General features: G+C 49.2%; 4 protein-coding genes across 18 annotated transcripts in view; 2 read left to right on the top strand and 2 right to left on the bottom strand.

The window, feature by feature from the left end:
- The window catches only part of NSD1 (nuclear receptor binding SET domain protein 1), a 143544-nt gene extending 130603 nt beyond the window's left edge, over positions 1-12941 (top strand). For 5 of the 6 annotated variants that reach the window (XM_027606131.2, XM_027606133.2, XM_027606134.2 and 2 more), the window contains 5 exons: positions 1597-1713; positions 2775-2916; positions 5268-5374; positions 7388-7592; positions 9390-12941. In XM_027606131.2, the coding sequence (XP_027461932.2) occupies positions 1597-1713; positions 2775-2916; positions 5268-5374; positions 7388-7592; positions 9390-11020 (2202 nt within the window). In that variant the 3' untranslated portion in view covers positions 11021-12941. The remainder of the gene's footprint in view (positions 1-1596; positions 1714-2774; positions 2917-5267; positions 5375-7387; positions 7593-9389) is intronic. The other variant, XM_027606135.2, reaches the window with a different exon arrangement.
- Positions 12942-14212: 1271 nt separating this feature from the next.
- On the bottom strand, positions 14213-19259 carry RAB24 (RAB24, member RAS oncogene family). 4 transcript variants are annotated; one of them, XR_003522161.2, is made up of 9 exons: positions 18771-19259; positions 18619-18687; positions 18328-18406; positions 18150-18217; positions 17974-18073; positions 17703-17753; positions 17501-17563; positions 14539-14726; positions 14251-14387 (listed from the first exon to the last, which is right to left on the bottom strand). XR_003522161.2 is itself a non-coding variant. In XM_027606146.1 (8 exons), exons 1-8 carry the CDS (start codon positions 18885-18887, stop codon positions 14335-14337), a joined length of 600 nt encoding a protein of 199 aa, XP_027461947.1. In that variant the 5' UTR covers positions 18888-19259; the 3' UTR covers positions 14213-14334. The 4 variants fall into 4 exon arrangements, 3 of the variants coding, with proteins under 3 accessions (XP_027461947.1, XP_027461949.1, XP_027461946.1); XM_027606146.1 differs by lacking the exon at positions 14539-14726 and having other exon boundaries at positions 14213-14387; XM_027606148.1 differs by lacking the exons at positions 14251-14387; positions 14539-14726 and adding an exon at positions 17019-17413.
- A 108-nt stretch (positions 19260-19367) lies between these two features.
- Positions 19368-22712, top strand: PRELID1 (PRELI domain containing 1). 2 transcript variants are annotated; one of them, XM_027606137.1, is made up of 5 exons: positions 19368-19627; positions 20206-20431; positions 21662-21775; positions 21890-21968; positions 22204-22712. In XM_027606137.1, the coding sequence occupies exons 1-5, from the start codon at positions 19536-19538 to the stop codon at positions 22350-22352; spliced, it is 660 nt and encodes a 219-aa protein (XP_027461938.1). In that variant the 5' UTR covers positions 19368-19535; the 3' UTR covers positions 22353-22712. The 2 variants fall into 2 exon arrangements, with proteins under 2 accessions (XP_027461938.1, XP_027461939.1); XM_027606138.1 differs by having other exon boundaries at positions 19583-19715.
- On the bottom strand, positions 21278-27479 carry MXD3 (MAX dimerization protein 3). 6 transcript variants are annotated; one of them, XR_003522160.1, is made up of 7 exons: positions 26956-27474; positions 26567-26672; positions 25904-25933; positions 25661-25775; positions 23523-23730; positions 23218-23447; positions 21278-21507 (listed from the first exon to the last, which is right to left on the bottom strand). XR_003522160.1 is itself a non-coding variant. In XM_027606141.1 (7 exons), exons 2-7 carry the CDS (start codon positions 27023-27025, stop codon positions 23332-23334), a joined length of 645 nt encoding a protein of 214 aa, XP_027461942.1. In that variant the 5' UTR covers positions 27026-27076; positions 27407-27479; the 3' UTR covers positions 22709-23331. The 6 variants fall into 6 exon arrangements, 5 of the variants coding, with proteins under 5 accessions (XP_027461942.1, XP_027461941.1, XP_027461944.1 ...); XM_027606141.1 differs by lacking the exon at positions 21278-21507 and having other exon boundaries at positions 22709-23447; positions 26956-27076; positions 27407-27479; XM_027606140.1 differs by lacking the exon at positions 21278-21507 and having other exon boundaries at positions 22709-23447.

The raw sequence follows: 27479 nt of genomic DNA, 5'->3' as shown, positions 1-27479 counted from the left end.
AGAAAATGATCATCAGAGGAAAGATAACATAGTGTTAAGGATTAACCTTACTGTTGGGTCTTGCTGTGTCCTTCTAGAGTGTTTTTTTTTTCCTTCTAGAGATTAGGTGCTTGAGAATAGTCTCCTTTACCTCTAAAGTCCTTAGTATTGCTCATGTTCATGGTGTGTGAGGATGAAAAAATGAAGGAAATTCATAGAGATACTATGGCCTTACTTTCTCTTTTGTGACAATTCTGGAACTTGTAGTTAAGAGGAAGGGGATAGTATGTGATACAGAGGTGTTAATCACCTAATAAAATAAAAACTTTTTACTAAGGGAAAATCGGTTTTGGTTCATGGAAAATGAAGAAGAGGATTAGGCCTCTAATAAAAGTGCAGTAACATCTTCAACTTCAAACTTAGAAGGACCTGCAAGTTTCTTTTCTTTAATTTTTATTGTGTTATGTTAGTCACCATACATTACATCATTAGTTTTTGATGTAGTGTTCCATGATTCATTGTTTGCATATACGTGCCCTCCTTAATACCCATCACCGGGCTAACCCATCCCACACCCCCCTCCCCTCTAAAACCCTCAGTTTGTTTCTCAGAGTCCATAGTCTCTCATGGACCTGCAAGTTTCTAATAGAGAATATTATATAGTCTTTGTGTAGAATCAATCTTATTTGACATTTTAATAAAATAAACCTTACTCTATTTATGCTTTCTAAAGAATTTTATTGAAGTTTGTTTCTAGAAAAGGAAATGAATATTGGCTGGTCTGTTTCGTTATTTGCTAAGTAGCTATTATGTGTCTGCTGTGTGCCAGGCATTGTGCTGCAAATGCAGTGTTAAGTAAGAGAGGCATAGGCCGTGCTTTCATAAAGTTTACATTCTAAGGGGGCAAGACATTGATCAAGTAGTCACCCAGTGTGGAAGCACAATGGGTTCTGGAGGCATATGGTAAATGGTAAGGGCCTGAAACTAGCTTTGACTCTGAGAATCTTTTAAGTTGAGAATTGAAATATAAGTAGTTGTTGGCTTAGGCTAGGTGAGTGTTAAAGCATTGCTGTCAAATTGGACAGCATGAGGGAAAGCCAGTATGACTGTAGCAGAGTGAGTCAGGAGGACAGTATTATAAATGTGGAAGGGCAGCAGGCAGGGTATATTCCAAGGAAAAGGAACATAGTTTATGGAAATTGACTTTCAGGTTTTGGGGCAGTTCAAGGGATTTATATTTATATCATTTGAGATGAGAGAGTGTTTGTATCATATAAGACTATAATATTACTAAATTATATACATGTAAAATTATTTTTTCAACCCCTTGACTATTTTAATGGAGCCCTAGTTTACTTACTTCCATGTTGGTTGATCTTTAATGTCCATTCCCAGTCTTTCTCCTGGTGACAGTGATAGGAGTGAGGAGGTGTTTTTCATTGTCAAATAGTTGAAGCATCATATTTATGTTTCTTGAATAAACCTTTGTTAAATTGATTAGGTACATGTACATGAACTGCTTTGGAGATTGTTATTTTCATTAATTTTTTTTTAAAATAAGGTGTACCTGGGAATACAGTTGTGCTTTTTGCCATTAAGAACTATTTCTTGTTCTAGGGTGAATTTGTGAATGAGTATGTGGGTGAGCTAATAGATGAAGAAGAGTGCAGAGCTCGAATCCGTTATGCCCAAGAACATGATATCACTAATTTCTATATGCTTACTCTAGACAAAGTAAGTGTTATTTCCATTGTTATAAGATTGTGAAATTGATATTGTCCCAGCCATAGTGTTTGTAGGCATGTAATTCACTGCCCAAAACAGCGTCTTTCCCTTATATTTGTAGGGTTTGCTTTGTCGAGGTTCTGGAGTAGCTAAATTTGCTCATTTCTGGCCACACATCCCTTGCCAGAGTCAGCAGAGCTACTGTTTGCATTCTTTTTGAACTGTCCTATACAAGTTGGGTATTACGTCTTTTAGTATTTTTCCTATTAGATTAAAACCTGAAGCCAGCCAAGTAAATAATCATTCTTTCATCCTTTTATTTTACAGATTCAGAAACTGATTTGTTAATATTTAGTTCATTGACAAGGTCATATAAATTGTAGAACTCCGCTTCTGAACCCAAGTCATCTTTCCAATCATAGGAATTTGCTGATGAGTTTAATTTCATTGGTGCCTAGAATTATATTTGGGACTCATTCCTAATTCCAGCATTCTAATATGTTTATTTTCTGTGTATTTGACATTCTTCCTTGTACCTGAATACTAAGGTCTGCTAGCAATCCCCGACCCCTTCCATTGGCTATTATAACAATTCTTTCCTGGTGTAAAACTTCATGAACATTTATTAAGTTGAACCCTTTGGTTTGTGAGATCATCACCTCCAGATATTCAGATCTTCATTTGGGATGGGGTCTCAACATCAGTATTAAAAACTCCTTAGCTGATTTCTAATGTGTAGCCCCAGGGTTCAGGACCACCAAATTGAGAGGATGGGGCAAGCTGCTGCTTCTAGGGCAGTGGTCCTCAAACTTCAGCATAAATCAAAATTACCTACTGGGCTTGTTATAACACGGATTGCTGGGCCCTCCCTCAGAGTTTCTGCTTTTAGTATATCTGAAGTGCAGCCCAAGAATTTGTATTTCCAACAAATAATTGATATGGTGCTAGTGATAGATTAGTGACTACACTTTGAGAACCACTCCTGGGAGAATCAAATTATACAAATAGGAACTCTAGCTTGTTAGAATATATAGGAAGTATCTAATGAGCATCATCTCTTGGAATTCTAGGACCGGATCATTGACGCTGGTCCCAAAGGAAACTATGCTCGGTTCATGAATCATTGCTGCCAGCCCAACTGTGAAACACAGAAATGGTCTGTGAATGGAGATACCCGTGTTGGCCTTTTTGCCCTGAGTGACATTAAAGCAGGTAAGAATCAGTTAAGGATTCTGGAGCTAAGAAAGGAATTTCAGGTTTTATCATCTAAACATCCCATATGTCCTGTAATCCAAAATGAGGTCTGCAAACTCTTGGGAATACAGAAAAGACTTTCCAGGTGGTACTTGGCATGGAATATTTTTGGTGGTGATGGTGGTATGGCAAAATATACATAACATAAAGTTTATCATTTAACCATTTTTTAATTGTACAGTTTTGTGGCAGTAGGTCCATTCACCTTGTTGTTCAGCTATCACCTCCATCCATCTCTTTAACCCTTTCATCTTCCCCAAGTGAAGCTCTGTATCCATTAAATGCTAATTCCCCATTTTCTCTCCCCTCAGCCCCTGGCACCACTGCCAGACACTACTCCAAGCATATTCTCATATTTACTCCTTGTAAAAATGTTGTGAAGTATATGGTATTATATACCTGTGTTACTTGGATTCTTGGGTCTGGCACCTCTAACCACCCTGGGGTCGTGTCCTATGTATTAATTACTCAAATACTATCCAGGCCCATAACTTCAGTCCTTCTATCTCTTCTCGCTGCTTTCAGTACATCTGTACTTGTAACTTAAGTCTTTGTCCATGGTGATAGATTCCTCTACCATTTCTAGCCACAAATTTTTCTTCTCTCTTTTCCCATATTCACTTAGCTCAAGTAGCATGGTATGGGAATTCAGAGACCTTGTTCTTGTTCTCACTTGATTTCCAGTCTGCATGGGTGGAATGAGAGGAACAAGACAGAAAGCTCAGTACTATGCAGAGTTCCTATGGAGCTGCAGCCTTGACAGATGGAATCAGAACTTTTCAGCTTGCTCTCTTTCCTCATTCAGCTTCATGTAGTCTTCAATACCTGTTATACTTTCTACCAAATGTGTCATACTCCTTGTTTTTCTTTTCTCCAATGCCTTTCATCCCCATAAGTGCAGACCTCAAGGATTGTTGTATATTGGGCTCTTTTTTAGAATGGTATGAATCTTTCCTTTATGCACACCACTGCCTTCTGATTTATCCCTTGTGTGGTTATGTTTACATAGTGGATGGTGAGTAAGCAGTAGGTTATGTCAACTATCCTGCTATCTTATATTTGTGTATATGGTTGAGTTGTATTATTTGCACATTAAATTAATGAAAATTCAGTTATATACTCATAAATTGTTTGATAAGGAATAAAGTGAGTAGAATTATCTATCATTCAGTGCAGTATTTTGCCATAAATGTGAGAGGGGAGACAGAACCCTGCTCTTATCTTGGTCAGTCTTGGTTCCTGCAAGTTCCTTGCAGTGTGAACTTCTCACCAGGCCATGAGTGATTCTAGTTTTTGTACCATTTGGACCCCTAAATGTAAGGTAGCTGATTTATAATTTGCTTAGCTGAATAAACAAATAATGATCTATATTAATCCAATATTAGATGAAAAACTATATATATCAGTTAATCTCATTGATGGAAGATAGGTCAGTCTGCAGTAGGAAATCTTACAAGATTTGGTCATCTTGACCAAATGATTATCACTTTACACGTTAATGGTGAACCATTACCCCAACCCAGAGTTAATCTCTTTTTATACATATATAAAATTCTTGTATTTGTTAGGCCTTCCCTAATGTGCTTTAAATTTGAATGGTTGTGTGTTTTATTTCCTCTCTTAGTTTTGATAAGATGCACTTTTGACAGAAAGGGGACAATTTGTACTTTAAATCTGTACATCTCTTTTTAAAGTTTACAAATTACTGCTGTGTGCATTATGTCCTATTCTCTAAATAAGCTTGTGCAGTTGTTGTTTCTCCATTTAATAAATGTACTCAGGGCTCAAATCACCCAGCTAGACTGTGGTAACAGGGATATAAAGCCAGGGCCCAAGTTTGTGGTATAGAGTTCTCTAGTATTACTCTGTATTGAGATGTCTCTCCCTTAAGTTCTGCTAGATTTGGCACAGATCAACAGGTTTTCTTCATACTTGCATTCCCAGTGCCTAGCACATCAGTGTGTACAGGTGAGTTGTTGTTTGTTTTTGGTAATGAATTAATATATTTTGAATCTGATTAGGAAACACAAAACAACTTGGGATAATTAACATCTCTACAGTAAAGGTTATTTTAAATATTACTTGTTAACCTGTATAAGTTTTTCTGTTACTAAGTTGTATTTGCTGATTAATAATATTATAGGATTCGAATGTATTAGTATTTCATTAATATAGTGGGATTAGAGTTAATAAATCCCTTCTATCCTCTGAAAAATCTGTTCTCTTGCAAGTCCGTATCCTTTGTGATTAATACAGAAGTAATGTAATTAAAACCATAGATATTAATATTTTCATGGTCTTTTATGCAGGCACTGAACTTACCTTCAACTACAACCTAGAATGTCTTGGGAATGGAAAGACTGTTTGCAAATGTGGAGCCCCAAACTGCAGTGGCTTTTTGGGTGTAAGGCCAAAGGTACCTTCCAAATGTTTCCATCGGGAATAATGGTGTGGTCCTCCCTCCCTAACCAGTGGCATAGCTGACTTTTTAAGATGTCTCTTTGGAATAATGACATTGGATAGTTGTCGGTAGGGCTACTGGCACTTAACTAAGCATTGTGATGGTCAGTTTGGTTATTCAAGAGCAGATCTATGGGTGTTGTTGAATTTCTTTTGAGCAGTCTGACTTCTAATTGGTGATACCTTTCTAGCTAAAAAAGCTGTAAGATAGGAATCCATAAAGTAGGTTACTTCCCATGTCTTTATTGGTCTCAGCTCATCTCACTCACATTTCCTAATAAGCTTCTTAGATTCTTGGTATCTGTGTCTCCCTCTCTTCTCTCTCTGTCTTTTTAAAGATCTCAAAGAATCCAATATTGAATTTAAGATTCTAAGTGTAGTATAACACTTGTAGATAAACATAGGACCCTTAATATTATCTTAAAGTATAAGCATTTTTGTGTCTTACTCTCTGGGTTTTTATGTGCATTTTAACTGGCTTATAATTCTGTAAAGAATTACTTACAAGTCTGTATCCTGCATTTCTTAAATATTATAAAATCTTTTTCCTTGCTGTCACATAGTCTTTTTAACCATCGTCTCTCTAGTGACTTAATTTTTTAATATAATGGATGGACCATAATATATGAACATGCATCCAGATTTTTCTATCCTAAGTTACAGCACACTAAAAATTGAAGTTTAATTTTGATGAAAAATACAGTGACTCCACTTGGGTATTTCCTATTATGCTTTTTTGATTTGGAAGTCAGTGTTAAGAACTGAAAAATGCAAATTAGCACAGAAACCAATAACTAAAGAAAGGGGGCATGATCTTTTTTATTTTTTTTCTTAAAGTTTATTTATTTATTTGACAGAGAGGGAGAAGGCGTAAGCAGGGAGAGTGGCAGGCACGGGGAGAGGAGAGAAGCAGGCTCCCCATGGAGCCGGGAGCCCGATGTGGGGCTCGATCCCAGGACCCCGGGTCGTGACCTGAGCCAAAGGCAGTTGCTTAACTGACTGAGCCACTCAAGCACCCCAGGAGTAATCATTTTGTGCAAAAACACACAGAGATGTTGAACACCCCCAATTATTCTTTTATTAAATGAGGAAAATTATGTTTATATTTTATTGAGTTTTTTTTCTTTAGTCAGTTGGTTAAATGGTCTTGTTCCTTAAGGTGTCCAGTTTATTACCTATAAATCAAAATAGTAACTGAGTTTAACCTAAGTTTAATGGTGTTATATTCACTGGGGATGTCAGTTTTTGCATCCTTAACATCTATGTAGTATTTCACACATGGATCAGTGAAAGAGAAATTTGAGGGCAGAAGTTTAGAAATGGGAGATCACTGAGGGATAGTAATAATCAGATTGGTCCTGGATGTTTCTAGTCCAAGATAAATGATGTGATGAAACGCATGGGGTTTGGTAACCAAGTGTGGGCTGCAGGGATCATGGAGGAGACCTGCTTGGCTGCACCAGGATCTGTCTTGGGGAATAGTGGATATGAACCTAATTTGATATAGATAAAGGGCACATAGCTTATTGAGGGCAAGGACCATGAATTAGTTTTCTGTGCCTTCCTAGCATTTGACTCTTAAGTGTCCAGTGAAGGTTTATTGAATAAAGAAGTGTGTGTGCACACACAAACATACACCCCTAGACAAACACAAAAATAAAACGTAATGAAAGGGTAATGTTACCTTTAACGCTAGCCTTGTGTGTTAACAAAAATAAGTTTATTTTTCTTTTATTTCATTCAGGTGGCAGGAGTAGTTGATAGAAAAGTTAGAATTAATGCAACCATTTATTGGGTACCTATGATGTGCGAGGTGCCTTTCCTGCATTTTTTCTTATCTTTACAATAGTCTGTGAGGACTGTCTCTTCCCAGAGGAGAGACTGAGGCTCAGAGAGGATAGTTAATCTGGTCAAGATCACACAACTAATATATCAACAGAATGCTTACTGCTCAATATCTGACCTCTAGAATCAACCCATTGCCACAGAAGAAAAGTCAAAGAAATTCAAGAAGAAGCAACAGGGGAAGCGCAGGACCCAGGGTGAAATCACAAAGGAGAGAGAGGATGAATGTTTCAGCTGTGGGGATGCTGGCCAGCTCGTCTCCTGTAAGAAGCCAGGCTGCCCAAAAGTTTACCACGCTGACTGTCTAAATCTAACCAAGCGACCAGCAGGTTGGTGTCAAAATCCATGTAGAGTGCTCTTTGTTCTCTGCCAGAATTGTCAGAGCCCTTGGTCTTCCCATGCATAATGTTGAAGGGGGTATGGTTCATGTTCTCATTCTGGAAATAAAGGCTTTGGAATCCTAGGTTATAGAGAAGGGAACAGAAACTTACTCATTATATGTCAAGCACTTTATTTACATTTATGTTATGTTATTTTATCCTCCCAGCAACCCATAAAGATGAGACCTTTTCACCTTCCCATGATGCAGATGAGGAAACTGAGAGTCCAGTTTGGTGAGATGACTTGTCACAATAGAGCATGTAGATGGAGAAGTTGGATTGAAAGCCAGGTTTTCTGACTTCAAGGCCACTAAATCATGTTTCCTTTCTAAAGAAAGAGAGGTTGAGACAGTATGGAGTTTGGGGTTATTCCGGTCAGTGAGGTGTGGACTAGATACCCTGGAGTAGACACCCTTGAGCTCCCTTCACCCACTCCCTTATGAAGGAGATTTAGCTCCATCTGCTGACACATGAGAGAGCTGCTTGGGCAGATAGAGTGTCAGGAATTTGTGGCTGGAGAAGGTGCTTTTTTTTTTTTTTAAGATTTTATTTATTCAAGAGAGAATGAGAGAGTGAGAGAGCATGAGAGGGGGAGGGTCAAAAGGAGAAGCAGACTCCCTGCTGAGCAGGGAGCCCGATGCAGGACTCGATCCTGGGACTCCAGGATCATGACCTGAGCCGAAGGCAGTTGTTTAACCAACTGAGCCACCCAGGCGCCCAAGCTGCTAACTTTTGAGTGGGATTTGGAGTTAGAAGAGTTTGGGGGGACTTGGATAGGTGGTCTGTTTGTTGACAGAGGCAAGAAAGCAGTAGGGAGCCACTTCAGCTGAGGAGATTAAACATCACCAGTGGCCTGCTCTCAGGAATTGCAGAGAGAAAACTTTGGGGTGGGAATGAGAGGAGTTTGTCCCTGAACTAGCTTTCCTTCAATGTATGGTTGCCAGAGAAATAAAATAATAGAAACGGAGGTAGTGTGAGGGCAAGGCCACAGCATGACTTGTCAGTGCCAGGAAGTGGAGAAGGAGAATTGTTTCAGAATCAATAGCTCAGGATTGTAGCTGGCACAGGCTGCAATGGAACTCGTCTTGACTAGGAGCCAGGAGTCAGGACTAGCATAGTTTATTTGGAAACTATGAGCCAGGGCGAAAACACCATCCATGGCAGAGACTCTCAGGTGTCATGAAATGGGAGCAAATAGACAGTAGGTCAGGGTCTTTTCCACTGGTTCTGTGTGGACTGTACAGGTAAAATTTGTGCTAGTTGCAAGATTTGAAACTGAGCAAAGGAAAATCTCAATTTTTCACATTTGTATATCTGCTCCCTGTTCCTAAATATAACCAAATAAGCAGAAGTTTAAATAGCCGAGATTATCCCTTTAGAGTTGAATATTGAAAGGCTATATTAGACAAATGGAGTTTGCAAAACTGTGGAAGTAGTATCTTCACATTCCAGCTAAGGGGAGCTTTGGGTTTTTTCCCCCTTGCTAGAAATAGTCCTAGAAATAAGAAATTACTCCTGCCTGTATATTTAGTTGATACGCAGTTGCTGCTTGTACTTGGCTTTTATTTTTATGTGTTGTAGAGGATACTCAGATTCTGGGGCAGGGGAGGTGTCAGGTGAGTGGCATGAGCTCTCTGCAGAAGGTGGCAGTTTGAAATCACTCCTTTGACCCAGGCTCAGGGCCATGACTCATTTCATGCACCTTGCTTGTTTTCCTAAGCGTGTGTTTCATATCTGTGTTTTTAGGGAAATGGGAGTGTCCTTGGCATCAGTGTGACATCTGTGGGAAGGAAGCAGCCTCCTTCTGTGAGATGTGTCCCAGCTCCTTTTGTAAGCAGCATCGGGAAGGGATGCTCTTCATCTCCAAATTGGATGGGCGTTTGTCTTGTACTGAGCATGACCCCTGTGGGCCCAACCCTCTGGAACCTGGGGAGATCCGTGAGTATGTGCCTCCACCAGTACCGCTGCCTCCAGGCCCAGGCACTCACCTGGCAGAGCATTCATCAGGAGTGGCTGCTCAGGGGCCCAAAATGTTGGATAAGCTGCCTGCTGACACCAACCAGACACTGTCACTGTCCAAAAAAGCTCTGACAGGGACTTGTCAGAGGCCACCGCTTCCTGAAAGACCTTCTGACAGAACTGACTCCAGGCCCCAGCCTGTAGATAGGGTCAGGGACCTTGCTGGGTCGGGGACCAAACCCCAATCCTTGGTATCCAGCCAGAAGCCATTGGACAGGCCACCTGCAGTGGCAGGACCAAGACCCCAACTATCTGACAAACCCTCTTCAGTGACTGGCATAAGCTCCTCACCCTCAGTCAGGTCCCAACCACTGGAAAGACCTCTGGGGACAGCTGACCCAAGGCTGGATAAATCCATAGGTGCTGCCAGCCCAAGGCCCCAGTCACTGGAGAAAACCCCAGTCCCTTCTGGCCTGAGACTTCCACCGCCAGACAGACTGCTAGTCACCAGCAGTCCCAAACCCCAGACTTCAGACAGGCCCCCAGACAAATCCCATGCTTCTTTGTCCCAGAGACTCCCACCTCCTGAAAAAGTACTATCAGCTGTGGTCCAGACCCTGGTAGCTAAAGAAAAAGCACTGAGGCCCGTGGACCAGAATACTCAATCAAAAAATAGAGCTGCTTTGGTGATGGATCTCATAGACCTAACTCCTCACCAGAAAGAACGGGCTGTTTCACCTCATGAGGTCACACCACAGGTTGATGAGAAGATGCCAGTGTTGGAGTCAAGCTCGTGGACTGCCAGCAAAGGTCTGGGGCAGATGCCGCGAGCCATAGAGAGAGGCAGTGTGTCAGATCCTGTCCTTCAGCCACCGGGTAAAGCAGCAGTCCCTTCGGAGCACTCCTGGCAAGCAGTTAAATCACTCACCCAGGCCAGACTTCTCTCTCAGCCCCCTGCCAAGGCTTTTTTATATGAGCCAACAACTCAGGCCTCAGGAAGAGCACCTGCAGGGCTGGAGCAGACACCAGGGCTTCCCAGCCAAGCACCAGGCCTGGTGAAGCAGGTGAAGCAGATGGCCGGAGGCCAGCAACTACCTGGACTTGCTGCCAAGAGTGGGCAGTCCTTCAGGCCTCTTGGGAAGGCCCCATCCTCCCTCTGTACTGAAGAGAAGAAGTTGGCAACTGCAGAGCAGAGTCCCTGGGCCCTGGGAAAGGCTGCACCAGGGCCAGGGCTCTGGCCCATGGTGGCTGGACAGACAATATCGCCATCTTGCTGGTCCTCCGGGAGCACACAGACATTGGCACAGACTTGCTGGTCTCTTGGAAGAGGGCAAGACCCTAAACCAGAGCAAAATACACTTCCAGCTCTTAACCAGGCTCCTTCCAGTCACAAGTGTGCAGAGTCAGAACAGAAGTAATATGAGTAAATGTCACATGACCAGACCAGCTGCCCCCAGGGTTCTTGGGGAAGGGAAATCATCTTTCTTTTCCCCTCTTAAAAAACAGACCCCACCACTTTTCCACTGTTACTCTTTCCTTATATCCCAACACTCAGAACTCTTGTGACATTAGCCAGTGGGGGCATGTGGTTGTGTAAACCATGTATGGAAATCCAAGTGGGCCCCAGCCAAGGAGACAGACAGACTTGGGTCTTTTTCCTCCAACCTTTACACATGGTAACTTGAAATAAAAAGTCCACTCTGGAGTCAAGCATGGGATTCAATTCCACTGATCAGGTTGGAAGGTAGAGGGGCTCTCGAAGTTATTTCTCTAGCCCTACAGAGCCCCACTGAGGGCATCTGATGAACACTTGGGAAGAACTGATATCAGTGGTGGTTTCTTGAGCATTCATATGTGCTAGGCCAGGTGCTAGTCACTGACAGGAGATACAGAGATAAGACCTGATCCCTGTGAGCCTAACATGCCTGCCTGGGTTCTCAGGCTGTTTTCATGAACCTTTGACCAGGAAATAACAGGAAGTTGAGGGGCCCTGGGGCTCCAGACTCATTTTGTAATGTCCTTTATGGCCCCAGAAGTGGTTGTGTTGAGTAAGTGTCCCCTGGTTGGGTGTGCGTGTGATGCACGCACGCTCATGTGGAGGTCTCTGTTGGTGGGGTGGGGGGGGGGGGGGGTTGCATCAAGGCCAAGTGGAGCCGTTGGCTGGGCAGCCGCTACTGCTTCTGTCTGGGCTGTGCAGAGTCTGAAAATCTGTCCTTGGCAGAGCAGCTGGTTGTGGGGGCTGGGCTCTACAAGGACATAGCTTTCCCGAAGTATAAGAAGGCAATTGGCAAGCTTACCTTTCTTTTCTACCAGTTTTCCACCTTTTACATCAGCCCACCCCATGCCCACCCCCCAAACACTCAGGTGCTTTCAGATTTCAGAGTCGGGCAGTGGACATAGGGAATCTCTGGCAAGCTCTGGGCTAGATCTACCACCAGCTCAGGGAGAGTGCCAGATTCTGATGGAAAATTCCTTCTCTTTTGATCCTTTGCCCTCTTACCTGAATGGAGGGAGTCCTCTCCTTCACTGGTGGATTCTACCACCCTATCCCTGAGAATTGCTGTGTTCTGTACTGAGAGCACCTGCCTGCTGACTTTGTTCAAAGGCAGGCCAGAGCCCTTCCCCTGTGACTGGCAAGATGTGGTGTTTAGAGCAATGTCCAGTCTGAGAGATGATTCCTCATAACTGCTGATTATCTGTTACTGCTGCCCTGAGCTGGGGCCCAAGGGCTGGGAAATCTGTTGGTGCTACCCTGCCCTACCATTCACCCAGCTCACCAACTGCCAACAGGAAGTGCTGTTTGGCCAGTTCCTTCCCATTCACTCACCCCTCCTTTGTCCCTAGACCAAACGTGTTTACCTCTCTGCTTTGCCAACTTAGCCAGCAGCTTTAGCCAACAGGCCATCTCCTGGCCCAGATGTCTCCTGGCCATTCTGTTTCAGTTATGGCTTTTACACCCTCAACAAGATTCTGTATTTTGTCCCAATTTCCTCCTCCTGAGTTCCTACTGAGGTTATCCACATCACTTCTAAGGAGGGAACAATAGTTATAGAAGCATTTGCGCTTTATATAAAGATTAAAAGAAGAATTTGCTTTTATTTCCCAAAGTCTGTCTCGGGTTGAGACACTTGAACTCAGGCAGAGGTACGAGGCTGGGCAGGGCTGTCCCGAGTCTTAGGGGCCTATCTCTGCATCCCACTTAGACCTCGAAATCTCCTCTGTAAATTCCACCTGCCTAGTTCTCCCCTCTTCATCCTATCTCTCTTCCCACATCATGAGAGAGGAAAAGCTCTTTGTTCAAAAGGAAAAAACAAAGCATCTTATTTTCTTTTTTAAAAAATTTTAAACCATGGAAAAGATATTTTTAAAGAAATCCACCCAGAACATTAAAGTTCATTATATTAAGTATTTATCATGTGTGAGAATAATAAGTATATAACTGCAGCTAGTAGGTCCCTTTCCCTAATCTCTTAGGCTGTATGAGTAGGGTTTGCTTGGTGCCAGTCCTGTGCCCTTTTCTCTCCTGTCATCTGTAGTTGTGATCAGAAAAAGATATTCGCACTGCACTGTCAGAATCTCCTTTCACTATGTTGTGTGTTAAATTACCGTAGCTCTTTGTTTCATGAAATAAACTGTGAATTTGGGGGGGGGGGTGTGCAGGCTATGTAAAAAAATTTAAGTGGAGAAGTTTGATCCTGAAATAGCTTCTCTGAAGTAGGCTTTGGTAGGTAATTGACTTGACAGCCGCTCTGGATATGTCTCACAGGACAAGGAGTGAGGGAAAGGTGGGCCATGAGTGGTTTTGTTTTGGTTCTTTCCATTCTACACCATTTACTGGAAACGTCCTTCCAGACCTGCCTGGGAAAACAACTTTGGAGCTGTGCTTAGTTTGGGGGAGAGGGTGGGGGGTGGTGGCAGTTCTTTATCTAGATGGACATCCAGGCTTTTGTGAGGGTTACTGAAAGACTCTCAGGTAGAATGGAAACTAGAAATTCAGCTGTCAGGCCCACTGATAGCAGCATCTGATACCAGATTGTTAATATCAAGAAAGCATTACCATACAATTAGAAGCAGAGTTAGAAGGACTACTGGGAAATTGAAACTCTTGCATGAGGGACAATGGGGAGACAGTTACCCTGCCAGCTCTTGGGGGCTCTCCTGGAGCCTTGTACTGAGACCTTTTCTCCAGAAGGTGTGAATTGGCAGTTAAAAGGAAAGCTTTTCTCTTAGAAACTCCTGATCTTTGTGCAGGATGGTATTTGACCAAGTGCCTGGAAATCAGGATCTCAAGAGAGAGTGCCTCTAAGCCAGTCCCCAGGAAACGTTTCCAAGGGGGAAGTTATAGCTTTCATAGGTAGCTAAAGAACCAATATCTCCTAGCCCTGTTCAGTCAGAAGAACTTGATAGAAACTGTTCAAATTTGAATTCAAAGCCTCATTTGCTTCTCCTGCTGGAGTAAACGCATTCTAATAGCAAAATAACTGTCATTGCTACAGAAGGATCCCAGTTTTTAAATGTCTGCTTCCCCCAAAAGTTACTGAGTTTGAGGTGATTTAAGTCACTGTGTTGATCCTCTTAATTGAACAACTACCAAACCTGCATCTTTAGCATTGATGGAAATAATTATTTTATCTTCACATTCTCTACCCCACACTACAGTCAGGGCACGAAGTGCATCAGCGATCCTTTCCCAGGCTCAGCAGCATCTCCTCACTGGAGCTGGACTCCCAGGTCACATCATGAGAACAGAATGGCAGGAAGGAAGTCTGGTCCTGGCAGATTCCCCTGTGGAAAGGAATCAGGAAAGCACTAAACGTGGATGGATTTTGCCCTCAGCTCCTATAAAGTGGGTTTTCTCCTAAGGCTTTTTCGGAGGATATTGTCATCCTCTTGCGGTTTTGTCAACCAGGAGGTCAGAGTGGCCCAGTCTCCTCACCTGAGATCATGGCAAGAAAGGAGCTGCCACAAGCCCCTTTCCCTGCTAAATAATGCTTGGGCTGCTTCATGTGTTAGCCATTCCAGGTCACTTAGAGCTAGGCAGCTGCTGCATGGGACTTTCGTTGGCTGTGGCCAGTTAGCTCTCAGCTGAGCTTCCTAGGGCCAGTGCAGCAGGGCCAGCAGTTGCTGTAGTACAAATTGAAATAAGAATAGATCATTGCTTTGAACACAAAAAAATGTAATGATGGTGCTAATTTTCTGGTATAAATAAGCACTGCCAAGGGTTGAGGGACTGGTGACTTGAGAAACCCAGGTTCCTGTTTGGGAGGAAGAAATTTTGTGTAGAATGGTTTCTTTGAGGCTCAATTAGAGAGGGAGAAGGCAGAGCCTCAGTGAAGCCTGCACCCGACTCTGGAGTGGGTCAGCATAATCCTAGGTGGAAGAGATGCTATATCCAGACGAGGGTGGCCATTGAGTTTCTCAGGGCTGGTGTCACCTTGTCACCTGGTGTAGCCTCCGTCCACACTGCCTAGAACCCGTTGGTAGAGCGCTCCAGCTGTGGGGTTCTCCTTCTGCCCCTCTCTACCTCTTCCACTCTCATGGGAGCACCTCAATTGCTTATGAAGATTAAGGGTAATATTTCTTAAGGAAGTGGAAAGAGTTTATTTTAATTAGAAATCCACAGCCTGAGAAATGTTTCCTACCAGCATAAGCAAAATCATGTTAAACTCTTACATGGTCCCTTCTCTAGAGCTGCTTTCCCATGACTTTCAAACCATCAGGCTATTGAGGGGCTTCAGGTCTAACACCCTGGAAGTCAAGCAAAGCTTTGTGGACAGGAGATAAGCCCAAGGAGTAGGAGCAGAGATGAATGGTTGTGGTGCTTTAGACTTCCAGGGTAGGGGCAGAGAACAGGCGGTCTCCAGGTCCAAGGTGGGTGCTGCCTGTGTGTGCGTGTAGAGGCGTGTGTTGGAGATGGGTGAGTGCAGCACACAGGAGCTCATGGAAGAGCAGCTTTCTAAGTCTTGGCAAAGAAACAAGCTGACAATAGAGATCTATATATTTTTAAGAAAGGGGCGGGGGGGGGTTGTCAGCTGAGGTCCATCACTGGTCTTTTGCCCCCTCCTCCCCCCATAGATTGTCAGCTGTAAGTGAAACTCTTAGTGAAAAAGAGGGGAGCCCTGTAGGAGTCCCCATAAACATGTACTGTAATTCTTTGTATATAGAAAAAAATTACTGTAAAGTAAAGTTTAACTTTACTCTTATGGCCCTTGCCCTGTGTGTTGTTTGTTGTCCGTGGGGAGATGTAGCTTAACAGGAGGGAGGATGGGTTTGGGGTGAGAGCAGAAACTAGCCCCTGAGATAGTTCCCAGGCTGGGGACATGGTGGAGGTGAGCCCCTCCTCTAAGCATCTCCAGGAGTGGTGTGGGTTTCCTCCTAGCAGCCACCAGCTGCCAGAATGTCTTTCACTTCTTTTGGGAGTAGCTGGTGTCAGTTTCAGCCCCTATACAGGAAGCTTCCATTACCCATGAAGGAAGGGTATTTTGAGGAATTGGTTTTAAAAAAGGAAGTGGAACCAAAGCATTTTCTGTGAGTCTGACCGTTCTGGCCACGTTTTTAGTTCTTCAGAGATAGGTGCTAGGTACTGCAGAAGACCTGGCCCAGGCCTAAGGCAGGAAAAGCAGAGGCAAAGCAGCCAGGCCTCCAGTACTGGAAAGGGGCTGCCATATGCTTTTTAGCTGAACAGGAGGTACCAGCCCTATCCACCCTAACACTTGATACTTCTAAGACCCAAAAATGTACTTTGGGGGGAGTCTTGGAGTCTGTCTTTCCTTCTGACCTAGTCCTAAACTTCATGCCCTTCAGCAGAAAGCCCTCTGGGGAATAGTGTGGGAAGACAAACATTCAGTCCTAGAGTTACTTTTTGCTCAGGATCTTTGCCACCCTGAACTGGGTAGTGGTCACCTGATTTTACAGATGGGAAACTCAGGCCAAGTTTAGGTCCCTTTTCTGTTGATAGCTGAATTGGATCCCAATCTGGATCTGTAAGACCTTTCTGTCTTGCAAAACTTAAAATTTTTCTTCCATTAAGCCACCTTGTAGTAGGTTGCTGGGAAACTTAGGATCTGAGCCACAGACATGACTCATGAACCTAGATGTGACAGAAGTAGTGGTAGAACCAGCCAGTCTGAGGTAGGAGTGCTTGACCCTTTGATCTCTGGACACCATTTAAGTGCCTGCCTTGCGTGAGCTTTGCATTGCCCCAGCCCCTCACCTATCTTTGTCCCCCCCTAAAGAACAGGAAAAGGCCTTTTTGTTTCTACATTATCTCAGATGCAACCCTGGAATGAAGTTCCTTGGCTTCCAAAAGAATAAGAGCTGAGAGGAGCCTTAACATAGGAAGTGAGGCCAGCTGGTAGCCCCAGAAAGAACTAGGTGTCTTGGCACCTAATCCACACAGCAGGGAGAGGGGCTGAGTGTGATTCACAGTGCATTGATTTTATTTACAAATCAAAAGCCACTTAAATAATCTGCAGACACAAGTGCTGTCCAGGGCAGGAGCCTGGGGTCCAAATAAGCCTTTACCCTCCTCATGCCCATCAGTCAGCCCAATGCTGCCTCCGTTCCATGGGCCAGCACAGGCAGGTGCCACCTCTGCTGCCCTGGGGACCGGGGGTAGCTCAGACGTCCGGCCACTCAAGCCCAGACAGGAGCTAGGTCTAGCCCTTCTGGGGGGATTCCTTTAATTCCCCTAGGCCAGGTGAGTGGTGGTGACTCAGTGATGACAACAGCTGTAGAAGTAGGGGTTTGCCTTCTGGCCCAGGTCCACGCCCTTGTCCTCTGTCAAAGAGAGGTGGCAGCTCAGCACCATTCTGTTTGGGAATCAGGTAACTCGTGAAGGGGGCCAGATGCTGTGGGCCTAGAGGAAGTCTCCAGAGAAGCTGGGGAAGCACACACACCTGTCATCACCTGGAAGGCAGCCACACTGACGTAGTCCTCTGCCACTTTCTGGAAGAGCTCGTCTGGCAAGAAAAAGGGCAAGTCAGTGAGGGCTCAAAGCCAGTAACCCTGGAATCACCCAGTAACCCAGCCCTCTAGGCTCTTCTCTGCCTCCTCTGGCACCCCTGCCTGTTCTGCTGTGAGGCCCCGGACAGCACTCACCCACACTCTGGCCTGTCTTGCTGGATGTTTCAAAGAGCTGAGCTTTGATATCTGTAAAGAGAAGTGACTAAAACCTCCTACCTGAGAATCGGGGTGGATACAAAGGGGAAGGCTAGCAGTTCAGGGAAAAAAATGGACCCCACACCTTCAGGGAGGCCAGAAGACCTTCCCAAGGGATCTTGCCATGGCAGCTAAGGTGGTCCCTATTTTCTCTGCTCCACCCAGGCAGCCACCTCCCTCCCCCACCCCCAGGGAACTGAGCAACAGCTACTGTCTGCATAGTCCTGAACGTCATGGAAGTCCACACGGCGGCGGCGCCTGTCCTCTTCCAGCAGGTCACTCTTGGTGCCACACAGGTAGATCTGACAGCCCTGGGGCAAAAGACAAGGTCAGGGTCACTCCCATGGACCACCAGCCCCTGGTCGTCTGGTGAGGTCTGGCACTTACCTCCTCTAGGTTGCGCAGTTCCTTCACCCAGAACTTTGCCCGCTCAAAACTGCTGCTGTCCGTCAGGTCTTGACACGGGACACGCAGAAAACACAACCATGGATCAGGGGCCGTTCTCTAAGGCCAGCCTGACACCCATCCCCTCTTCTTTGAGGAACGGGCCAGAACCCCCTCTTACCATAGCAGACGATGGCAGCCTTGGCGCCCCGATAGTAGATTCGGCTCATGGCCTCGTAGCGCTCAGAGCCTGCTGTATCCTGAAGGGCAGGGGGCGGCTCAGCCCTGAGTTACCGAGCTACTCCCCAAGATTGCAAACTAAATACCACGTCTTCCAGACCCCTATTTTTAAACTGGGGTCTAGAATAGAAAAATGGCCTCTAGGAGACCCCAAGTCAGCCAGTAATAGGCAGGAGAACCTAAGCCTCCTCATGAATGGGTTTTCTCAGGACTGCTTGCCCAGGGGACTTACCCAAATACCTAAAGTCACCGTCCGGTCTCCAACGGACATCACCTTGGCCACGAAGGCGGCCCCGATGGTCTGCAATCAGGGGGAAGTGATCAGGGCCGCGGGTACGGGCCAGCTCCCTCCCACCCGTACCGGGCCCCGCGCGGCGCACTCACATTCTGATAGGGCCCCACCAGGAAGCGGTCGTGCACGTATCGTTCCACCAGGCTCGTTTTGCCCACGTACTCCTTGCCCAGCATCACCACCTTGACGTCCACGCGCTGCCCGCTCATGCTCCCGGGGCCGCCTCACCCGCGTCAGGGTCCTGAGCGGGGGCGGGAGGCAAACCCGGATCTCCGCTTGGGCAGGCAGCGCCCAAGCTTCAGTCCCCGACCCCAAAGCGCCAACCTACGACCGGAGACGCCGCGTCGGCTGGAGCTCCGGCAGCGTCCGCGTCTGCCCCGCTCCTCGGCCCCAGGCGCTGCTCCTCCTTCGAATAGCTCAGGACTCAGGGCGGCCTGGGACCGCGCGCGGCAGCACCCTCAGCGGCGCCGCATGCCGCCGCCCAGTTCGCTCGCAGGCCTCAAGCGTCGCTCCGGCACTGACTCCCCACGGAACCTAGGGGCCCCTTCAACCTGGGTCCAACCCGCAGCGCCGCGACTCCCGCGGGGGGGGGGGGGGGGTGGTAAAGGGCGAGGGGCGGGGCCGCGGGGTCACGTGCGCGGGCGCCGGAAGTGGTGGGTACGGCGCCGCTGCGCCGGAAGTTGCGCGCGCGGCCCGACAACTCCTCATGGCGGCGGCGGCTCCTTGGGTGCGGCGCGGTGGTGAGTGAGCTGCGAGTCTGGCGGGCGTGCGCCGAGCCCCGGTCCGGCCTCCGTGTGCCCCCACGAGCATCGCACCCCTGATGCTGCGCGGGTGTTGAGTCCGCCCCTGCCGGGACGATGGTGAAGTATTTCCTGGGCCAGAGCGTGCTCCGGAGTTCCTGGGACCAAGTGTTCGCTGCCTTCTGGCAGCGGTACCCGAATCCCTATAGGTATGTGGCCCTGGAAAGAGCAATCCTCCTCCCTCGCTGTTTGGAGATCGAAGTGTGGGGCCGGGAGAGACTCGACATCGAGTCCGAGGTAGGGCATCGTCGGAACCGTTGTGGCCTTCTTTAGGGTAAGAAGACCCTATCCGAAAAGCGGCCAGGCCAGGCCTGCAAGGTAGTGGAAGGAGGCTGGGCCTGGGCGGTGGTTTACTTGAGGCTCTAGTCCAAGGTTCTCTCATTTCGGGGTGGTGAGACAGGAAGAGGCGGCGGCACAGCAGTTGGGAGGGATCTTGGGGTTGGAAGTCCCGGCGCTGGCCTACTCCTCTGCCTGTGGTGTTCTCCACTGGTGTAATAAATCATGAGGTCCAGCCCCCGCTGGAATCCGGTCAGCAAGAGGCCGGGAGTTGGAGTCTGCCCTCGGATAGTCGCAAGGGACTCTAGTTGAGGTGTGAGCCACACTACTTACCGGTGCAAGTTTAGGGAAGGCATGGGCATTCTGGGCCGGGAGGCTCCGTAGGGGAACCCCAACAGGCAGTCTTTCAGCGGCATGCCCCCGAGGGTCACCTTCATTCTGATACTTGCAGCAAACATGTCTTGACGGAAGACATAGTGCACCGGGAGGTGACCCCTGACCAGAAACTCCTGTCCCGGCGTCTCCTGACCAAGACCAACAGGATGCCCCGCTGGGCCGAGCGACTGTTTCCTGCCAATGTTGCTCACTCGGTGTACATCCTGGAGGATTCTATTGTGGACCCGCAAAACCAGACCATGACCACCTTCACTTGGAACATCAACCACGCCCGGCTGATGGTGAGACTACTCTCCCCGTTGGTCCCCCAAAAGTAGCTCCAGGTACATGTGGCTAGGAAGCCATGAAGGAACTTCTGTTGTCTGAGGCAGATTTGGGTTACTGGGGAGTGCTAGATCTAGAGTGTAAACTCAGATGATTTTTTTCAGCCAGTTAGTCTTTTAACTGATTCATACTGTGGGGGAGGGGTACTTGTTTTACAGATTTGTCCCAAGCACTAAATACAGAGCACCCTCACTGTGCCTGCCACCCATAGAGTGTGGGCCCAAAGAAGTGATGCTGAGGGAAGGAGGCAGTGATTTTTCAAACAGGAGTCTATCAAGCCATAAGCAGTTTCTTTGTGCCTCAGAGGGGAGAGGATCTGGGCCCCTTGCCCCATGATGATTAAAGGAGTTCCACTTTATCTGTCTTACATAATGGGTTTTTGCCTGAGATTTTGGGGGGAGAGGTTCATATACCTTTTGATTTCTTGCCTATAAGAGAGCTGTAAAACCCTTGGTTAAAGGAACATCCTACAGTATCTTCTCACGTGTGAATACTCTAAAAGTTTTCAGGGAGCTGTCATTCTTTTTCTCAGCTAACTTCTTCACAGTGGCTCTGGGAGCTAGGTATTACTCTCTATTGTGCAAAGAGGGAAGTGAGGTTCCGAGAGAGGAAGTGCCCTGCAAGGTCACAGAGTGAGCAGGCACCTTGATGTTCTGCCCCAGAGTTTTCCGAAGGCTTCACAGCTGACTACCCTGAGGGCATAATCTGTTTTTATAAATTACGAAGATAGTGATCCAGCTGTGAGACATGTCTTTTAAGTGTTGCTCTTGGAAGTACTGGTTCACTCGTCAGATAATGAGAGCTGTGACACTGGCCAGATTTCCATTTTCATTTCGCCTGCCAGGGAGCTTAGGCACTGCAGTAGGTGGAAGGCAGGCTAAAAGCACTGCACAGAAAACTTCCAAACAAAGTCCAGGGCCAGGTTGGAGCTGGCATACACTCTACTGATCTCGAGTCTATATGCCTTAGTTGAAAGGGTCGGAGGAGAGGTTTGAGAGAGCAGAATGGCCTTTTTTATGTTCTTGCTCTCTTCCTGAAATGAAGGTTGGGAATACAGTAAGGGAAGGAAGTGGATTTTCACTTGATTGCCCTACCCTGTGAAAAAGAGGCAGGGGATCCAATTTATGTGCAAATGGATAAAGTGAAAGACTCCCACACGATTGTGGTTGGCCTGACTCCCTGCACAGGTGGTGGAGGAACGATGTGTTTACTGTGTGAACTCTGATAACAGCGGCTGGACCGAAATCCGCCGGGAAGCCTGGGTCTCCTCTAGCTTATTTGGTGTTTCCAGAGCTGTCCAGGTGAGCAGCATTGTGGGGGTGCTGGGGTTTTGGGACCCTAGGTATCTGGTATGGAGGCTGGGCTAGGGGTCAGTAGGAAGCTCAGAATCTTTCCCCCTTTTCTTCTTTTGCCAGGAATTTGGTCTTGCCCGGTTCAAAAGCAACGTGACCAAGACTATGAAGGGCTTTGAGTACATCTTGGCCAAGCTTCAAGGTGAGGAGCTCTGGGCACAAAAAGAGGCTGGGGTCCAGGCCTAGTGGCCCTGCCAGGTGTGGAGTCCACAGCTGTCACCACCCCACTCTAAGCCTGGGACCCCTCATCTGTACCCTGGGGCAAATGCCACCCTTTGGACGGGGCCTGGCCCAAAGAGGGGGAGTGTCGGGGAGGAGGGGTGTTGAGGTGGGTCATCTTGGTGTCTTCTGAAGCCAACCCCTGCCATTTGCTGCAGGGGAGTCCCCTTCCAAAACCCTCGTTGAGACAGCCAAGGAAGCCAAGGAGAAGGCCAAGGAGACGGCACTGGCAGCTACAGAGAAGGCCAAGGACCTGGCCAGCAAGGCGGCCGGCAAGCAGCAGCAACAGCGGCAGCACTTCGTGTAGCCAGCCCAGGCCCCGGGGCGGTGGGACACCTGACCACCTGGCTCTAGTCCCTCTGCCCTTCCTCCTCGTACTTTACTAGTAAAACTCAACTTCCAGCCCTTTCTGCTCTCTGGGAGGTGGGGGCCGGGGGGGTGGGGTGGCGGTTGGGGCTGGGTGTCCCTTTTGGCGCGGAGCCATGGACAGCCCCAGGGAGGGGCGGTGGCTCGCTCGGGGGCACAGCGTGCAGGGGGAGGAAGCCTAGACTGTAAGCTCCGCGAGGGCAGGGGCCTTTGTTGCATTCTCTGATGTGTCTCAGGTACCTGGAACAGCATCTGGCACATAACAGGCACTCAATAAATAGTTCTTAGTCAGAAAGCTTTAGTTAGAATCTTGACTGCATGCTTTCCTGGCTTTGGGCCTCAGGCAAGTCTCGTACTCAGCCTCGGTGCCACCTGTGAAGCGGGGCCAGACAGCCCCCAGCTGTGAGGCGTAGAGGGACACTGCCTGGTACGGTGAACGATCCGTGTCGGTCACGGCTATGATCTCATTTCCTCTTTTCCAGTTTGTCCGTGCCTGAGAGTTCCCCATTTTCATCAGGCAAGACCACGGACAGGAAGTTAGCAAAGAGGCTTAAATTTAATGCGAATACTGTCCAGTATCTGGGGGCCTTCTCTAGGAAGGAACGTGAGGGCCCAAGAGGCTTCCTGCCCCCTGTGGGGACAGCAGAGCCAAGTGCTACAAGAAAGGCCTGGAAGGGTGGCCCGGGCGCAAGCTGCCTGCCCTGCAGGACGCGGGGGAAGCACGGGCAAGCCCTCCCCTAGGAGGGCCGGCCGGCACCCAGCGGCGGGGTGGGGGCGGGGGACGGGGGGTCGGGGGAGGCCCGCACCTGTTCCCACGGAAGGGTCCTTTCAGTCCGTTGCAGGCAGCCCCTGAGGCTTGCGGCAGGCTCCGACCTCCGAGCCAAGGGCGGCGGGCGGGCGGGTGGCCGGCGCCGCGCAGGTCACAGCCAGCTGCTGCAGCCGTGGGAGTAGCTGTGCTCCCGGCCCGCGCCGAAGCCCCACGGCAGCTCGGCCTCGGCCCCGGACGCCAGGCTCTCCACGTCCACGTCTGCCTCCTCTGCACAGGGAGGCCGCTGGTCAGGGGCTGCAGCCCGCTCAGCCCACGCGACCCCTTGGCTTTCGGGGCACTCACCTCGGTCCGAGTCCGAGCGCTCGGAGGAGAGGCCCGAAGAGTCCAGGCTGTGTGCCCGCGGCCCCGCCGGCCCCCGGAGCCGCTCCAGCTGCCGCCGCAGGCTCTGCCGCTTGCTGCGCAGCTTCTCCTTCAGCCGCCGCGCCTGTCGCTCCTGCGCCTCCAGCTTCTGCGGGTCCCAAGGGGGCGAGGGCCCGGGCTCAGCACAGCACTGCCAGCGACGGCCCGGGCATTGGTCACTGCCTGCTGGAGTCCGCATCTGGGCCCCAGGGGCTTGCTCCCACATCCTTGGGGAAGCCAGCCTCCCTGCCCTCCGGCTCACGTAAATGCCCGGGGAGCATGCTGTGTTGGGCTGGGGATGGCGCCACAATCTCAAAAGGCCGTCAGGGCCTAGTCAAGGGACGTGGGTCTGTCTGCCGCAAGCAGCAGGGACGGGGGAGGCCTGTGGCATGGCGGTGAGCGCGCACTACAGCTCAAGGGGGCGGCCACATGCAGACGAGCCTGGTGCTGCCACGTGGCCCAACTTCTTTAAGAAAAGCTGGAAGTCAGACTTTTTAATGTCAAATGTCCTTTTAGGTGCTGCCAGCTAATTTTAAATTTTTAGAAAACTACAGACCAAACAAAGCCTACCAGTTTGTAACTCCTGGTCAAGACCCTCCCAGGAACCCTGGAGCTTTTAGCATTAATCCCCCTCCAGCTCTGCCAGCCTGCGGTCCAGGGACTGGAGGGCCAAGGGTTCTCCCACCAGAGCCCTCGCAGGCAGAAGCCTGCATTCAGTCAACAAGAAAGGGAGACCTGAGCAAGGGGACATTTGTACTGGGTGTAGAAGGATGAGTAAGAGCTGCCTACACAAAGATGGGGCAAGCAGCAGCATCCAAGCAGAGGGAAACTGGGAAGATCATGGAGAATTCAGCTTTTCTGGTAGGGCTTGGGCATGGGAAGATAGACCAAAATCAGACCAGTGGCAAGGCCTGGGCTGTGAAGGGCCTACAGTTTTACAGGAAGGAAGGAACTGAGACTGTCTTGTCAGGAGCCATGGAAGGTTTCCAGCAGGAAACAGACCTGGACAGATCTATGTGCCCCAAATTATATTCCAGGGCAAGTTGGACGAGAGCTCACAGGAGGCCAGGGAGTCCAGGAGAGGGGTGGTGATAGGCTTAGGAAGGAGCAATCCCCAGGTCCTGCCCATGGGCCAGCCAACACCCAAGGGGCACACATCATCCCTCCAAGAACCAGGCCAGGCAAGCTCCATGTGAGAAACGGGCCTGCTACCAGGCCAGGGTGTTCTTCAGCACGATGAGGGGATGCGGGCACCATGGGGCAGAGCTCACAGTCCCTGCACTGTGATTTATTTGCTGCATAACACATGGACTGTCTACCACAACGCCTGGTGCCTAGAAGAGGTGCTCAATAAACACTTGTCAAAGGAAACAGCAAGTCAGGGGACTTGGGCCTGGGTTATGACTCTGCCTCTCATTAGCTGTGCTGCTCAGTCCTTGGCCTGGCTGTGCCCCCATTTATTCCTCTGCAAAAAGGACCAGGAGGGCAGGAAAAGGCCTCTATTGTTTCTGAGGCCACTTCTAGGGCTGCTGCCCCCCTCCCCCCAATCTGAGTCAGCTACCTCACTCCTGTCCACCAGGAGGCACTGAGCTTAGCCCAGGTAGCAGAAGGGTGCTGGGAGGAGGGGTGACTGGCTTCCCTCTCCTGGCCTCTGGAACTGCCTCCCCAAATGGCATCAGAATAGATAGCTCAGAACAGGAGGCCTTGGGGGGATGGGAGAGTGGAAACCTCTGCAGTCCTAGGGACCCCGACACATGACACATCAGAATGTTTTCAACAGCCATGCCCCTCTGTACAGAGGGGGAAACCAAGTCCAGAAAGGCTGACTTGCCAGTTAGGACTGAATTGATAATAGCTATAATAACCATGAATGTTTACTGGGCAAACTCACTCAAGCCTCAGAACAGTCCTCTTGAGTTGTCTTCTGCTTTTCTTCCTACTTAGCACAAATGGAAGCTAAAAGCATAGAGAACTCCTGGGCGGTGACCTCGGGCCTCTCCCCGCAGTTCCACTCAGCCCCTCTACTATACCTCTCACAGGTTTGGGCAGGCTGGCCGCAGGGCGCAGTGGTAGCTCCTTACCTGGATGTGCATCCTGGCCCAGCGCAGAAGGCTCAATGTGGTGTAGCGGGCACAGTCAGCCCCCAGGGGCATCTGCTGTTTTAGCTGCTCTAGGCACCGCTTCAGCTGGGCCCTCCTGCGGGGGAAGGAGTCTGGAGGGCAGTGCCAGCCCAGCCTTGCTGGCCGGAGGGACGGCAAGGGAGGGAAGGCCAGAGGGAGATGGTTCCTGGGGCCCAGTGCTGTCAGGGCAAAGCTGGGACTCACCTGCGTTTCTCCAGCTCGTTGTGCACAGACCTGCCAATGCCAGGGAGGATGAGGGGGCGTCAGCTACTACCCACACCCTCAGTCCCAGGGGCTTAAAATCCACTATAGATGTGGGCCCCAAACTAGCCTAATGCGGGAACCTTGTGCCAGCCTTGAGCACTGGAGTCCGCAGGAAGAGGCAGAGAAACTGGGCCAAATGCTGAGAGGCCTGCCCAGGTGGTTGTGGGGTCCAAACGAGGCCCCCTACCAGCAGTCAGGAAGGGCTTCCTGGACAGAGGTGACAGTTGAGCTGGGCCAGAAACATGCTACCCAAAGTGGGGTAGTGGAGGGGGAGGCATTAAAAGTGGAGGGATTAGCATGTGCAAAGGGTTGAGAAAAAGAGAAAAGTCTGTGAGGGAAATCGAGTTGAGACGCGGACTGCAGGAGTGTGAATGGAAGGAGGACCCTAAAGTCTCGTTTATAATTTCTGACACATCAGGGGTGCTCAAGAAACAGTCCCTGAATGAACAGAGGGGAGTGAGGAGATGGCAGGAGAGGTCTGAATTGCCTCCAGAGTAGGGGATCTGGCCCAGAAGATACAAGCAACAAGGAGGAAGTGGGCAAAGGTGAGGCCCCATGAGGGATGGCACCCATCCCGCCCCCACCATCCTCAGCCCTCCTCACCGCCCACTGTCCAGCGCGCCAGAAGCTTGGGGGGATCGCTTCCTCCTCCTGTAGACTGGGCCTGGACTGCGGTGCGGGCACAGGGACGCGTAGCCATGCTCGGCTTCTGCCAGAGAGAGCCCCAGCCCACTTCAGGCTGGGGCTGGTCCCAGCAGGCGCCCCTGGCAAGGCACAGTCAGGGAAGGGCTTTTGGCGCCAGGGCCATTTCCCCAACCCCTCCCAGTCCGACAGCCCGGGGATCCCTCCCCCGCACACACAAGTTGAGGGCGGGGTGCCCCGGGGCTACTGCCTAAAGCCATGCATGCATCCTTCTTGTTGGGAGCCAAGTCCAGCCTAGGCCTGTGTCAGCGAGGTTGCCGTCTGGAGTCTGGCCAAGAGTTCTTCCTCACCTCTCTCCCGGCGCTCTAGGAACTCCGCCGCCTGCAGCAGGACCTGGATATTGCTGGCCACGGGTTCCATGTCGGCGACAGCTGGCAGCCGGCGGGCCTAGGGTGCTGGCCCGAAGAGCGGCTGCACCACTTTTGTTACAATGTAACTGACACGGTGCAACAAACACAGGGGCCCGGCCCCGCCCCTGGGACACCCCGCCCCCGGTACGGCCCAGCCCTTGGCCCCGCCCCCTCGAAAGGGGGCCAGGGAACAGCAGACCACCTCCACGAGCCTGCCCCCACTCAGACTCCCGGAGCTGCTACGGGCGCCGATTCCAGGCCCAGCCTTTGAGTGAATCCCCAGGCTGAAGGGGGCCACGTCTCGCCCTTTTCACTCAACGACCCCGGGCCGACTGCTTAGTATATCAGGGCCCCAGTTTCCAGCCCCAAGCTGATAGCGAAGGCTCTGCACCTAAAATGGTACTCTGGGGGCCCTGGGTGTCCGGGAGGCCCCAGCTCGGTCGCTGCACGTGGGCGCTGCAGAG

This window comes from Zalophus californianus, chromosome 5 (genome assembly GCF_009762305.2).
Source record: "Zalophus californianus isolate mZalCal1 chromosome 5, mZalCal1.pri.v2, whole genome shotgun sequence".
Classification (NCBI taxonomy): domain Eukaryota; kingdom Metazoa; phylum Chordata; class Mammalia; order Carnivora; family Otariidae; genus Zalophus; species Zalophus californianus.
Note: the sequence above shows the minus strand (reverse complement) of the source record. Positions and strands in the feature narration are given on the sequence as shown.